Genomic DNA, 14374 nt, shown 5'->3' with positions numbered 1-14374 from the left:
GATTTACAGAATTGATTACTGAAAATTGAATTTTCGTCACAGAATGATCTAAGAAAGATTTGGTCAGTTACATTTCTAATGAGACAAGTGGTGATTCAAAAGTCAGTGTTGCTGATGATGCCGCAGAGGATGCTACACTCCAGAAGGACATAGAACAAGTCCAAGCACATGCAGAAATAAAAGACCAGGTCATTAGGAAATAAACAAGTTACAACATATCTTTAGTAACTAGCTGTTATGTTTTTCAGTTCCAAGTTCCAGCATGATAAGGTGCTCTGTCTTGCATTGTCTGTTAAATTTGTATGCATAAATACATGTTTGTTTCTATCAATGAAATTGGTAGAATTTTTCCAAGCTCTTGTCATCATCAAAGTTCATTCAATTTGGTAAACTTAAGCCCAAACCTCTTACCTAAAACAACAATTAGGCTCCTGACCCTAAAATGGTAGATGATCAAGATAATTTTATTTGCAATATTTATTGCTTGAAAAACAAGAAAATAAAAATAATTATGGAACATTGTCTTCATGATCACTTAATAAACATCATCTACAATAAGAGAAGCCTTTTGTCTAGACCTCTCATCGACATGGTTATGCATTCCTGCATTACCATTCATGCCAGAACACGTTTTATTAAGACAATCCACTAAAATCAAAACAAAACTAAGGAAATTCGATCAAACCGAAACGCTTACATTTCTAAAAAGCAGTTCTTTGTATCCCTGTGCAGATTCGAATTGTAGCAGCCAACTGAGCCACAATATGAACCAATTTAACAAGCAAATCAAGCCAATCATACAAGACAAAGTATAATTATTCCAGAAGCGCAAAGATATTGTGCATGGAATATTGGAACTTGCTTGAATTAACAGCATTTAATCTCGACAATTTATACAGTTAACAACATAAACAGCACGTACAAAGACGCAAGTTAATCAAACCCAGATACGGGACCAGATACACCAACGCACGAGAGCATAATCAGGATGATTGGCGGCGACAACCTTGTAGATCCCAGCACAAACCTTCTGGGCGACGAGCTCGGGGTCACTCCGTTCACTGGTGAACCCATGACTTAGTTTATTCACCGAGCCGTGATGTTGTCGAAATCGACTGGTTCATGGCGGAGTTTTATCGAACAGGTAAAAAGAGAAGTGTGATTTGTGTTCAGAGAGAGGGAGAGCTAGAGAGAAGAGGAAGAAGGTGGAAGGAAAAACGCAAGCATAAGGGTTCGAATTTGAATGAATTTTGATTTATTTTAAGTAAAAATGATTGATCTATCGTCGTTTTGTCAGTTTACTTTAACATTCCCGCCAATTCCATAACTCGGGAGGTTGGGAAGTGGAGACCTGAGAGCGAATCTTCTCTCCAAAAATTATATTATTTATTTTTAAAAATAAATCGTTAAATTTTTATATATTTATTTAATTTTTAATCATCAAACAAACCCAATTTAGTTTTTCTATTCCATTAAAATCTTGTATTTTCGATGACTGAAATAAATTTTGATAGAGAATTCCTAGACAAAAATTTAATTTCCTAGTTTGATCATTAATCTTTAATTGGTTTATTAAGTTTTTCATACTTGATTTTGAAGGAGTCCTGTAAAATAAATAAGATGATCAGGAATTCTGTAAGATGAAAAAGACGGTCAGAGGTCTATTGAAAGAATTCCTGATAGAAATTCGTCCGCACTCAAGTCAGATATGATAATTTAGTAGAGTTAAGGGTAGTAAAACAAAGAAGAGGATAGTGGCTTTGGTTCTCTTTGTGTAACGGAAAGAGATAGGATCTTTTTTGAATTCTTTCTGCACAAAAACTTTCGATTCATGTGTACACATGTCATAACCTTAAGGATCTATTTTTTATACGTAATGAGTTATCCTTTCACTTCTTCAATAGTTATTTATGACGGTAGAAAAAGAGAATCTATAATGCTAATTCGATGTACTTATTCATTTGGTTGACGCTTATGAAGTGCAATTAATAAAATTAGTTAACTTAACATAAATCAAATTGAGAGAGCAAATTTTACATCTTGATAATCATCCCTTTAGAAGATCTGATCTTAGTGGTCTTTTTCATGAAAAGCCTGACCTTGATAGTTTTTCTTTGAGAGGTTCAATTTGAGTGCTCTGTCCTTCTAGTATTGCCTTTCCGAACTGACCTTAAAACCTTGACAGTCGTCTCTTCCATCTTTTCCTTTCTATTCTGACCTTATTAATCTGCTCTTTTAGGTTTTCCTTTGAGCGTTTTACTTTGAGGCATCTTTCAGTCTCTAAACCCATCTTTTAATAAACGTTTCAGTTTATTGGTTTTATGAGTGGTTTATCATTTTATTGGGCTCTCTAACCCTAAACATTCGTCCAAACTCTTTGATTTTCTATATCATTCTGAATTCTTTAGCGCTAACTATTTATACGAGCATTTTAGCTCTTTTTTCAATTCTTTAGTTTTAATTTTTCGTCCGAACTCTTTTACTCTATATAATACTCCGTACATTTTAGCATCAATTCTTTATTTCGAGTCCTTTGACTCTTCATAATTTCTGGATATTTTTGTCCTCAAACGCTTTCTGAACTATTTTTGCCCTTATCACTTTTCAAACTATTTACTCTCAAGCATCTTTCGGGCGATGCTTGAGCTTTTTTTGCTGTTCTGAACTATCTGCGCTTAAGCATTTTAAGGCTCAAAACCTAAATCATTAATACTAATAAAGGGGATTATGAGAATGATGTATTTTTAATATTTTTAAATGATTAATTTGAAAAAATATTGCCTACCCAATATCGAAACCATCACCGGAAACCGTCCAACAAGCAAGAGTTCCACGGCCGAAAAGGCTTTATCACCCACAAAATAAAAAACTGATTCATCCAAGTTTCAAAGCGCAAAAATCAACTTAATTATTATGATGAACTAGGGATTAGGGAACTATATAATAATTCAGTCCAATTTGCTATCATCACCTGAAATCTCATATATACAATTTACATATGCGTGGAGGATATTGATAAGAGCAATATCTCACTTAAAAAAGTCGAAGTGAAGCTTTCTTTCTTTCTCTTTCTTTTTTTGAAAGAAAAAGTGATAATACGTATGTAGTGTTTGATCTATTGTATGCTAGTTATTTGCATTAAAACTCACATATAAAATCATTTCCTAGAATTCCTTCTCCGCTGAGCCGTAGGGGGTAGTTTCTCAGATGGTCCACAAGGAAGTTTCTGCCCACTCTCCCTTTCAATTCTGCTCTTAAGCTCTCTAAGTATCCGAATTTGGCCAAGCTTCTCTAGAGACAATTTCTCCCAGTAGATACCTGCAAGAGAAGCACCCCCAAAAGGAAAAAGAAGAAAAAAAGTTGATTTAAGACTATTTCATCCCATCATATAACAAATCAATTTCTTGATACCCTTTTTTGCCATTCACAAGTTACTACAGCTAATGCCTTTCACAAGGCAGAGATTCAAATTTAATCATGAGATCATTAACACCACTTCGTAAAGAAAATTAAGATGGAGATGGTTAGAGGCTTAAACTACCAACTTTATTGCTTCACAAACCTTGAGGCTTGAGGATGGTTGTGTTGGTGAATATGACTTGGGTGGGAGTGCATATGATGTCAACAGGAACATCATGGATCAACAATTTCTCCACTGGAATATCATCTACTAATTGGCAATCATGCACTGCACCGGCAATAAGAGAGAATGAAGCACCAAAATAGTTGAATTATGATATTCATAATATATGATAATTAAAATTGAATATAACTGTTCATACTCTGAGTTATATGCATTAGATACAATGGAATACCCACCTACGTTTTATGTTTGCACTCAATAAGGAATTACCATTCATTTCCTTCTCTCTCCAACTACAAAATGACCCTACCATTATAATTTGGAAAGAGAAGTACTGATCTCAAGAAACATAATAGCTTAATATCTATTTTGCTCAAGATGACAACTTGCATGAACATGAAATCTAGTCACAATGTTGCTTAATAAAGAGATGGTATTGCAGCTTTTACTAATCCTCCAGACTTTTTTTTTTTTTTTTTTTTTTGGGGGGGGGGGGAGAGAATTTAGGTTGACATATTTTTTTTCCATAATCTTTTAAAAAAAAAAGGAAAAGGAAAAAGAAGAAGAAAAAGAGCATCTGCTTGAGGTATTGAGATAAAAGGAAGGGTGGAAGTAGGATCCAGGACAACTATTGCACTTACCAGAGGTGACAACTGGTGTTGAATCATCAATTGCCCCCATATACCGCAGCATCCCATATTCAAGTTCTGCAAATCCCTGCACCCAAAATCTCTTTCAACATCACATAATCTTTATAAAACCTTTTACCACATTTTTTACTCCGAAAGTGGAGATGAGTAGCCTTATTAACTAATACTAAGACATTGACAAAATGTCAAAGACTCGTACATGATCTGAAGACTGAAACCTTAGCCCATGACAGGATATAAAAGGATCAAGATACACTGTGAAAACAGTCAGACATGATGGCGTTAAGCCATCAACTACAACTATCTGTAATGGAAAATTCTTGGCCGAAACCAGAGTGTTTATACACCCAAGCAATCAGAAACCAACCACCATGATTTTCAACAAGATTTTTGCAAACATATTAGTTGTGGATTGGTTAGAGTATACATCCGGCTGTGAGGAAGAATTTCCCATCTATAATATATGTTGCAGCAACGATCAAGAGGTGTAGAATAGAATATAAGATGCTATTACCTCTCCTTTGCCAAGACGAGCACCTGTATTTGGGTCAACAGCAACTGAACCAATGACAATTAGATCTACTTTGATCTTTTCATCCAACCCAATTGGCCTTCCATACTTGGCAACCCCTACAGAGGTGCATGCCTCGTTAATGGCATTAGGAGGCAAGAAATGGGATTCAAGAACAGAGAAAAACCCTGTCCTCAATCGGGGTTGAGGAGTCAACAGTTTCTTTCCACCTGTGCATACATGATCATCAGCTTCTCAATCAAAAACCGACAATAAGAAAACAACCAGCTTTTATTCATTGATAGACTTTTTTAAAAAGAGTACGTATTTTAAAATATAGAGACCAACTAATTTTAAAAACTTAAGAGATAATATTTTCTTAAAATAAAGAGATGAACTAAGAAGTTTCTACTACTGTGGAGAATAAATAATAAATTTTCCATAAATAAATAAACAAGAAGAAGAACCGAAGAAAAAACTAACCAGAGAGAGTGAGAAACCTGACTTGCTTTTGAGGAGAATCAGGGTTTACCTTCACACAATCCGCATTCCGGAACACATCCAACCCGGCCAACTGCCATAACCCGACCCATTAACAAGTCAAATCCACTACATCAAACAAAACAGAAAATCGATTTTATTGTTACTGTTACATTCTTAGCAGCAGCTGAGGCGCCAACAAAATTGGGGATACGATGGTGAACAGGTCGCGGATTCTGGGCAAAGTTACGGGCCTCCATAAAATCCCAAATTCTCTTACGGATCACCCATTTCCAAGCTTTGGGATCATCTTCAGTATCCGCCTCCATCTCTCTCTTAGAAGTCTCGGCCATGGCTTCTCTAGCCTTGGCGTCAAGGCGTAATCTCTGGGCCTCAAAAGCGGACTCGTCGAGAACGGCGTCGTCTTGGGGACGATTAATTTCCAGCTTGGAATTGGAACAGAAGAGTCGCTTAACAGAAATTCTAGTGGAAGAAGAAGATAGAAAATGAAGCTTTTGAAATTTGTAAACTGAAAAAGGAGCAGCTGAAGCTGATATTCGATTCAGGGTTGAATCCATCTATCTATTTCCGCACTCCACTGGTTTGATTTTTCTTTTCTTTTTGGAAAATGTTCCGGTGTAAATTTTGTAGCTAGCGTGAAAAAATGTGATAAGGAATGGACGGCTCAGATTTCGCAGCTATAAGTTCAACTGACCTTGGAGTAAAAAATTTAATCTGAAAGCCAACTCAAATTAATTTAGTATAATATAGTAAACTACTATCATGTTTTTTGTTTGTCAAAAAATGTGTTTGGTAATAAAAATGATAAATCTTTTAAAAATATTCTGAATTTATAATTAAACAAATATTAGTAATTAAATTAAATTATATGCTGAATAAAAATCGTCCTTACAACATTATTTTGAAATGTGGTATTAAATTTATACCAGTAATGTGAAGTTTGAAGAGTCCTAATTAAAATAAAATAGAAGGATTTAATTTTAGCTAATTGAGTTAGGAATCCTTGTGATTAAAACCCAAAAAGAAAATAAAAATACATTGCTAACAAAATTAAACATAACGAATTGATTGCCTAGTAATCTTTATGCAACTGAAGTGAAAAAATTGGGTTGATGGCGTTGCTGACTGCTGAGAAATGAGGGAGATCTATGGCATGTGAGAGGGATGGGGTTTAGAAAAAGCAACGAGCACGACATCGTAAAAGGACTCTCAAACAAAGAGTATCGAGTAGCACAACATAATCTTGATAGGTTTAGCTTTGGTTCCGTCATTTGTCTCCCTTCATAATCATAACGCACTCGAAAACCAAAATATTTAAAAGTAGTAAACAAAGCCACACTAATTTACCCCAAAAAGAAAACGAAATAAAAAACAAATTGATTGTTCAGTTAAAATCAAAATAAGCTCACCTCTAAAAAACTATCATTTATCAGAACCTCTAGTAACACACACTGTTTTAAATAAAAAATTTCATAAAAATTCAATTCAATTTAATTTTTTTTATCAATTTTCTTATTTAGAATGAAAGAATTCATTTCATTTTAATTTAAAAAATTTTCATTTTCAAATGAAATAAAAACATGCATAAATGATTGCATGATTTTATAAGAATTTATTTGAATTTTTTCTTGCAAAATAAATCATACCAAACATATGGATAGAGAAGAAGAAGCAGCAGCAGCACTGGCAGAGGAGGAAAAAAGAGGGGGGGAGGGGAGGGGGTGCAGCAGCAGAAGAGGAAGAAGAAGAATGAAGGGATAAATAGACGAACAACAACAAAAAGAAACTCATACGAGCAGGACAGACAAATTGGGCGTTGGATTAAGAACGTAACCGAAAAAGGCCCAATTAGCCTCAAGTACAAACAATATACAAAAATGATACAAAACAGATTCCTCAACTTGAAAAGGATTTAACATGCTCCCTACCCCTACTCGCCAAAACTGCGCATTATCTGCTGCAAACAATGAATCTAATTAAGGGTCCTCATTGAATGAACCTAATAAATAACTGGTACAAACATTAGAGGTTAAAGGAGGATAATAAAAACCAAAAGCAGAATCCATCCAGTATCAAAGCAGTGAACTGTTACAGGAGAAGAGAAAGCAACGCATAACAGCACATCACCAATACATCAGATTAAATATCACTGACTACCAAGAGTCCTTAAAAAGTCTATTCATAACTGCAATTACCTTCTATGAGGTTTCTCTAATTGATTGTAGCTGGGAGAAGGAAATCCGGATTATTGACCCAGCAAGTGAACTCGCATGTTTGCACACGAGGGCTTCAGTGGCCTGCTCCTCAGTTTCAAACAGAACAAGGGCCTGCTTCTTCCCATTCATCTCAAAGAGTTTAGTGTTGACAATGGCACCATGATCCTCCAAATGGCTCACTATCTCCTCTTCAGTGATGTCCTGAGGAAGAGTGGAAAGGTGGATCATCTTTGTTGGTGAGCAGCAGTACTTGTAGTTCTTTGCAGCATTTCGGTTGAAGCGATTGAGATTGGAGTTGCTGTACTCATGTGTATCAGCACCTTGAGTTATGTTTGGATGCTTAGAAAAGTTAACCTCCAGCCGCTTCCCGAAAAGCATTGCACCCTGTTCCACATTTGAAAACCATTAAAAATGTTCAGTTTTAAAAATTAAGAGCCCATCAAACAAAGATAAAAGACCTGAAAAGACCACTTTATTTGCATTTCTTTCACTGGCAGGAGCAAGTGAAAGAAATGCAAATAAAGTGGAAGAGGGAGATTCAAACAAACAACTGAGATTGATTCCCTAATTCATGGATTATCTGAAACCACAGAAGCAAGGAGGAAGACAAATTTCCACCCAAAGGGACAGTTACTGTAAGTACCGGTAGAACCTGTCCTTTTTTCTTCTTTATCATTCTTATTTCATATATCAAAACTATTGAACACCAACTTCACAAACCATTGTGATTTGATCCTTTAAATAAGCAGGCAGCAGAACCACAGAAATCAATGATACAAGGATTGACACCGCCAAAAATGCAGGAAGAATCAACATAAAATAAGGAAATAAATATAGGCATGAATGAAAGATCAATTGCTTGTTTTTCCCAGCGAAGCCATCTGAATCCTAGAGTTCTTATATATCATCTTATCCATTGGACTGACAGAAAGATACAGCTTCATTTGTGTGGGGAGAAATGCTGCCAATGCTCATTAAAGTTAAAATATTAAGAAAATAAACCAATTTCATCCATGAGACTTGACATTTAAGCATACCATCAATTTCAAGGAGCAGGTGCAAAGAAAACCCAATAAAACATTAGAAAAAGTATCAATCAATGTAATGTAGCATGAGAAGCTTTTATGATAAGACCTTCAGGAAATGAACCGCCAATTCAGCCTGAAAACCATCCCCCATCTGAACAAGTGCATGATCTGGTTTATTGTGGAGAAGCTTAATCCTCACAATGTTTCCATAGAGGGAAAACAGGTTAAAAAGCTTATCTTCATCTATTCTCTGAGCACAGGAAAGTTTTTCAATGTGAATAGCAGATATGTCAACCAAAAGTAAAAAATTCACAGAATGGAAAGAGCAGAGGTAACTTACATCAGGATTTAAATTGGATACAAGGACTGTACACCTATCATTCGTCCCACTAATTCCAGGAGGCAAACCTCCACCAAAGGCAGCAGCAATTGCAGCTGCATTCGCCATCTAATCAATATATGAACAAATAAATCAAACTGTATCAAAATTTAAAAAGTTTCATTTAAAACAACTTTAGAAAATAAAGAAGCTTTGAAGAATTATCTTGATGAGGGCCCATAAAAAACGATCCAACTAATTCGCATGAAAATCTCAAGCATTATTCATGTAAACATTACTGTATAACACAAAACAAGATCCAACAAACAGAGAATTCTGAGGCATCAATTCATGCCTCGTTATTTCCTTCTTTTTTCATTTTCCATGTTGAATTTTGTGGGGTTATGATGCTTCTGCTTATTCCAGGAATTGTTCCAAACAATATTGGGAGAAATGCAGCAAGGGATATGGATTTGTATAATGTCCACCCAAATCCATCAGTAAACAATCGAGTATCCGACTCTCAATTCCATGTCCTAAACTAAATAAACAAACCTAAGTAGTGACATAAGAGGAATATTTGAAAGCAGTATTGGAATCATTGAAAAAACATATGTATATTAATATTCAACAGAAAGGGAGACAAAAAAAAAAAGCAAAAAGGTGATAACAGCCAACAGACAAATCGTGTGTGATAACTTTTACCGCGACCTGAGCAATACCCACCTGTGGATATGCAACTGCAGCAGAGAAAAACGAAAAAGAGAATCAGTTATAATCAAGCAAGATATTAAAAGAATGAGCTAATAGTCACTGCATAGCTTCCAAATTCAACAACTGCCCCAGCCTCAGGAGCTTGAAGATAAATCATATCATACCTCCTACATCACCATATCCAGCCTGCTGCATGAAGAAAGAGAGGAATTTAATATTTCTCAATCTCTATTTACTAACATGCATGTGAACTCATGAAAAATAAAACCACAGAATATAGCATACCTGTGAAGATCTGCCTTTCTGTTCAGAAGGTAGATGTGGGTTAGTGAAATCCCTGCACAAAGAGACATAATATTATTGAAAATGATAGGATAATGTTTCAACGATAGAAGAGAGTTATACTGTCAATTCATGCAACTATCGCAAACCTTGATCGATCGTTATTGTAGTTCACTTGCAACTCATCCAAGCTGGAGGGCAACAATGAAGAATAAATTTATATCAGCAAGAGGACAAAGATTTAAATACTTTTTTTTTCCTTTTTGCACATCCAAAGGTGAAATCATGGATAATCATACTCAAACACAACCAAGAAAAAAAGACAGCAACAGATAGCGTTTTCTTTTTGTCGGCAGTTAAAAGTAGATAATAATTAGTAAAATGTATTACTTACTTTGAAAACTGAATGTCCAGCTGACAGCAACCATCATAAATATTCCGTCCCTACAACATAGACAAGCATCAAACTTATCCAAAATCAAGCCACTTGCAAGTCTCAAACAAACTTACAGATGAATGTCACATTGGGAAATAAAAGATAGAATACTACCTGAAGAGAAGTCCTAGCTGCAACAGCACTCTGGCGCAACTGATACTGAATAAGAGCTTGAAAACCTGAACAGTGAGCAGGGATAATAAAGGGAAAATAACTATTAAAAACCATGGAAAACTCTTTTGCACAACTCTGTTGAAATCATTATGCCTCTGTCACCCACTGAAAATCATAAAAGCATTCCACAAAAGCACTCAAAGCAAAGAGTTAGGGAAAATATTACAGATTATTCAAAACTATAAAGCCATTTGGCAGACCCATTAGAATGTTCATCATGAAAATATAAGCATACAAAAAGACCTTAAGTCTCTAGGTGAGAATTAAAATTTGCAAGTGGAGAGGCGAGGGAGAAAAGAGAGAGAAAGAGAAGAAAACTTGAAGAAGCTGACCAGCCGACTTCTGAAATGTGACGATCTTCTCCACAAATCCATGGGGAGAAAAAACTTGATGCAGCACTTCCACAGTAATAGGATATAGCATGTGATGGATTGTAACTAAAAGAATGCGATTTGGCTGTGCATCCAGAGTCCCCAACAGCAAACACCATAGAGACAGAAGAGAGAGAAGAGAATAAATAGAGAAGCATAGATAGGGAGGAGAGATATATAGAAAGAATTTTAATTCGAAAAAAAAGCACAAACAAAATAAGAATAAAAGTTAAACTTAAAGAAAGCATTTAACAAGTGACAATAATTAAAAAGAAAAAAAAAGTAAATGAGAATAGCAAAATCCAGGCAGCAAGTCAGAAAAGCTAACTGTCAGTGGTCATTGTAGAGTTATAATTTGCTTTTCATAAGGAAATCAAAATGATTTAATTGCACAACTGTTACAAGTTAATGATTTATATTACCCTTAAACTATAACAGTAACAAACGTATTGTTCCTCTATACGCCAGCAGAGCTGAACAAGTTCATTTACTTCCTATAATGAATAAGGTCCTAGTTCGCGATCATCCTTAACACTCTGTTTCTTCTTAGGAAAAAAATCTTCATTGTTTAACATTTTAAGCCAACATCAACTAATGGTATGTAACAATTGAAAGGCAATTCCACAAAGGATTGGTCCTTAAAATGCTTTATGCATAAATATAAACCACACAACTACTTTTCAACTTAAACATATTAGTATGAAGCACCAACCTCATCTCCTCGTCCTTGAGAATTTTGATCCATTGTGGTTAGTTCCTGATGCGATGAGAATTGGACATAAACATTTCTACCCCTAATAGAACAAAAGTAGATTCACAACGTAATTAAAATTTGAATGCTTGAGACAATAAAGCCTTTGATAGCTCCTTTTAGATCACAAGATTCTACAATGACAAAAACGAAATATCCTCAATGCCAAGTTTTCCATAACAAGCATATGCAAATTGGCATACCTTATGGTTGGCTGGACATTTGAGTAGAATTGCAGAGCATTCATGGCTGAAGCAACATCTTGCATTTGGAGGAGAGCCTGCACATATAGTTGGAATAACACAATATGCTCTAGTGCATTTTGCTTAAGCTCAAAATAGAAATTACAGCCACTTCTGATTAGTAGAAAATAAAAACCTGATTTTTAGCACGAAGCATAACAAGTTTTGTTATGATCCCAAATGGCTGGAATAACTGAAGCAAATCATTCTGAAAAGGGTATCGCATGAAGCATCAGAGATAAATATGCTCAGCTGATTAAAGAGATAACATGCCATAATCTGATCAATTTTTCAAGAAAAAGGAGAGAAGAGGAAAAAACTGCAAGGCCTTCTCCTGAAGAAAAGATGAGCGCTTTTTGATTGCGACAAAATAATTCTCACACAAAACAGTAGTTTCCTATTACACTCAAGTTCAAAACCACTTAAGAATATAAAGTGTTCTGACCAATATGGAACAACCTCTCAGTTCATCCAACAAATTTCCTAGTTAATGCCTTATGGCATTCTGTGGTTAAGATAAACTATAGCATATAGGACACAATATTAACTCAGCCTCAGTTAAACAAAATAACCATTTTATTTGAGATATTCCTGCTTAAAAGTATGTAAAATCAAGCCCAATCTAGTATTTCTCACTCAGAGACTGGATTATACTAAACCTTAGCTAACAGCAGGAATATAGCTCAGGCTCAGGCCTAATAATTGGCAGCTTAGCTCATCTTATGCTACAAATCTATGTTTGATAGAAGAAGAATCCTTATGTTCATTGCATGCAAATAAGGCAATAACTCAAGTTGTAATAAGAGAGGGGGAAAATCCCAGAAAAAGTGTGCCCTATTATGGATTTTTTCATTGTTTTATCTTTATCTGCCATAATTATCATCTTCTCATCCTATTGCATATTGGTTTCACCAGTTCAATTGAGACTTTCTACAAGAAAACGGTTGAATTTTTCCAAGTTTTACTATCACTCTGGACAATTGCAGAAATGGTATAATGGTGAATAATATTTATACAATTTTCTATATTTAGTAAGTTGAGTTTCTATATTCATATTTGCAAAGGAGAAACTCCATTCTAATCATAATGTAAACGTTCACTTCTGCTTGTGAATGTAACATGCCAAAACATCTTTTACATTTAGGGTGAACACCTTATCATCAATCATAAAAAAACATTTTGAAAACATGTGACACTTGTATAAATAAAAAGACAATACCCTTCATTGAATAACTCTGTGCATATACACATGAGCAACCAAAATAAAGAGAGAGAGAAATTACTTCAGAAATTTCATGCCCCACATTGCGTACGTGGATGACTTTGGAAAGTTCTGCCATTTTGTACCACCCTGCTACAAAAGCAATCCCACAGTTCATATTTCCAGTACCCAAAGCATCATATCTCATTGAAGAGTATCTCAACCAAAAGGGAAGCAACTAATTATACCAGCTCCCTCCACCAATAAACAGCACAAGACAATGCTCATTCAGTAGTCAAATGAACAACAGTGTTCACATTCGAAAACTGAAATCGCAAGTTTTACACGTAGACCAGATTTAATCATTAAAAACATAAAGTTGCATAAAAACCAAATCAAGTTCAGTAATTTATGTTTAAGCATCTAAAAGAGCTACATATACAATGTAAGTATCTCACCCAAAATGGAATCAACTACACCAAATCACTCCATTTATAAGCATTACACAAGAAAATGCTAATGCAGACCTCAAATGAACAACTTTACAATAAAAAACGAAAAAAGCAAGTTTTACACTGGACTAGTATGTAATAATTAAAAAGGGACGTTGCGTAAAAAACTAAATCAAGTTCAGTAATTAATCGTTTAAAAAGCTAGACAAACTATTTGTACAACGTAATTGTTCTTATTTCCTGCAATGCATGAATAAATCAGAAGCAATTTATAATGAGTATTCAAGAAGTTAATTGTAAAAGGTCCGAATAAAGAAATAAAAAAACTATCGCAGTAAACCAAAACGAGACGGTGTTAAACCCCAAAGGTGGAAAAAATAAATCATTTAGAGTATGCGAAAACTGAAAACCCTAGGGCCCTATTCAGAAGCTGAGAAACAAGAGCAAAACGGGGTTAAAAACAAAAACTTCGGGTCTAAATAATAGCTAATAACAATGAAATTCGAAGCTAAAAACTTCATTTCTGGTTAAGATTTTCTCAGCGACCTAACAGACTATACATTCATCTATGAAAGCAGAGTGAGATCGAACATGGAAAAGCGAGAGATAGATGAAGAACTTGCCTGAGAGAAATAAAGATAGAGAGATGGAGAAAAGAGACTGAACAGAGATGGAGAGAAATGAAAAAAAAGAGGATCGGAGATGTATATAGAGATCGACTGCTATGCACGTATGTTGTTTCTGTTCGAAGCCGTTTTACCCTATCTCCGGAGTACTGTGGTGGGCCCCGCATCTCCTATGTTGCCTGTTTTTTTTAGCCTGAAAAGAGGTAATTTGGTGGATAATTGCAAAAAAATATATATATATTTATATATCTTAAATTTTTTATAATTATATATTTAAAATATAAAAAAATAGTTTGCGATTTCACTCTTTTTACTTT

The 14374-nt window shown here is 34.9% G+C and overlaps 2 protein-coding genes across 7 annotated transcripts; both read right to left on the bottom strand.

The window, feature by feature from the left end:
• Positions 1-2928: 2928 nt before the first annotated feature.
• Positions 2929-5882, bottom strand: LOC110605801 (5-formyltetrahydrofolate cyclo-ligase-like protein COG0212). Its single transcript, XM_021744439.2, has 6 exons — positions 5398-5882; positions 5228-5318; positions 4748-4974; positions 4225-4300; positions 3563-3688; positions 2929-3318 (listed from the first exon to the last, which is right to left on the bottom strand). The coding sequence occupies exons 1-6, from the start codon at positions 5800-5802 to the stop codon at positions 3158-3160; spliced, it is 1086 nt and encodes a 361-aa protein (XP_021600131.1). The 5' UTR covers positions 5803-5882; the 3' UTR covers positions 2929-3157.
• A 1161-nt stretch (positions 5883-7043) lies between these two features.
• On the bottom strand, positions 7044-14203 carry LOC110606502 (polypyrimidine tract-binding protein homolog 3). 6 transcript variants are annotated; one of them, XM_021745335.2, is made up of 15 exons: positions 13062-13132; positions 11915-11986; positions 11740-11816; positions 11498-11579; positions 10747-10870; positions 10355-10419; positions 10199-10248; positions 9954-9995; positions 9808-9859; positions 9687-9711; positions 9514-9548; positions 8830-8937; positions 8596-8739; positions 7441-7845; positions 7044-7199 (listed from the first exon to the last, which is right to left on the bottom strand). In XM_021745335.2, exons 1-14 carry the CDS (start codon positions 13116-13118, stop codon positions 7444-7446), a joined length of 1335 nt encoding a protein of 444 aa, XP_021601027.1. In that variant the 5' UTR covers positions 13119-13132; the 3' UTR covers positions 7044-7199; positions 7441-7443. The 6 variants fall into 6 exon arrangements, with proteins under 6 accessions (XP_021601027.1, XP_021601032.1, XP_021601033.1 ...); XM_021745340.2 differs by lacking the exon at positions 7044-7199 and adding an exon at positions 14055-14203 and having other exon boundaries at positions 7268-7845; positions 13062-13129; XM_021745341.2 differs by lacking the exon at positions 7044-7199 and adding an exon at positions 14055-14168 and having other exon boundaries at positions 7268-7845.
• Between the last annotated feature and the right edge of the window lie 171 nt (positions 14204-14374).

The sequence above is a fragment of the Manihot esculenta genome, chromosome 18 (assembly GCF_001659605.2).
Source record: "Manihot esculenta cultivar AM560-2 chromosome 18, M.esculenta_v8, whole genome shotgun sequence".
In the NCBI taxonomy this organism is placed as follows: Eukaryota; Viridiplantae; Streptophyta; class Magnoliopsida; order Malpighiales; family Euphorbiaceae; genus Manihot; species Manihot esculenta.
The sequence above is the reverse complement of the archived record's forward strand: the minus strand, read 5'-3'. Positions and strand labels throughout refer to the sequence as shown.

Bases quoted from the DNA above. Each gene is read 5' to 3' on its own strand.
- LOC110605801 (XM_021744439.2), bottom strand. From the start codon at position 5,802: ATGGATTCAACCCTGAATCGAATATCAGCTTCAGCTGCTCCTTTTTCA. The intron at 5,319-5,397 runs GTAACAGTAACA...GGGTTATGGCAG, and splicing joins CCTCAGCTGCTGCTAAGAAT to TTGGCCGGGTTGGATGTGTT. The intron at 4,301-4,747 runs GTAATAGCATCT...TTTTGGGTGCAG, and splicing joins CTCGTCTTGGCAAAGGAGAG to GGATTTGCAGAACTTGAATA.
- LOC110606502 (XM_021745340.2), bottom strand. From the start codon at position 13,118: ATGGCAGAACTTTCCAAAGTCATCCACGTACGCAATGTGGGGCATGAA. The intron at 10,420-10,746 runs GTCAGCTTCTTC...CTCACTGTTCAG, and splicing joins CACATTTCAGAAGTCGGCTG to GTTTTCAAGCTCTTATTCAG. The intron at 9,996-10,198 runs GTAAGTAATACA...GTTGCCCTCCAG, and splicing joins CTGGACATTCAGTTTTCAAA to CTTGGATGAGTTGCAAGTGA.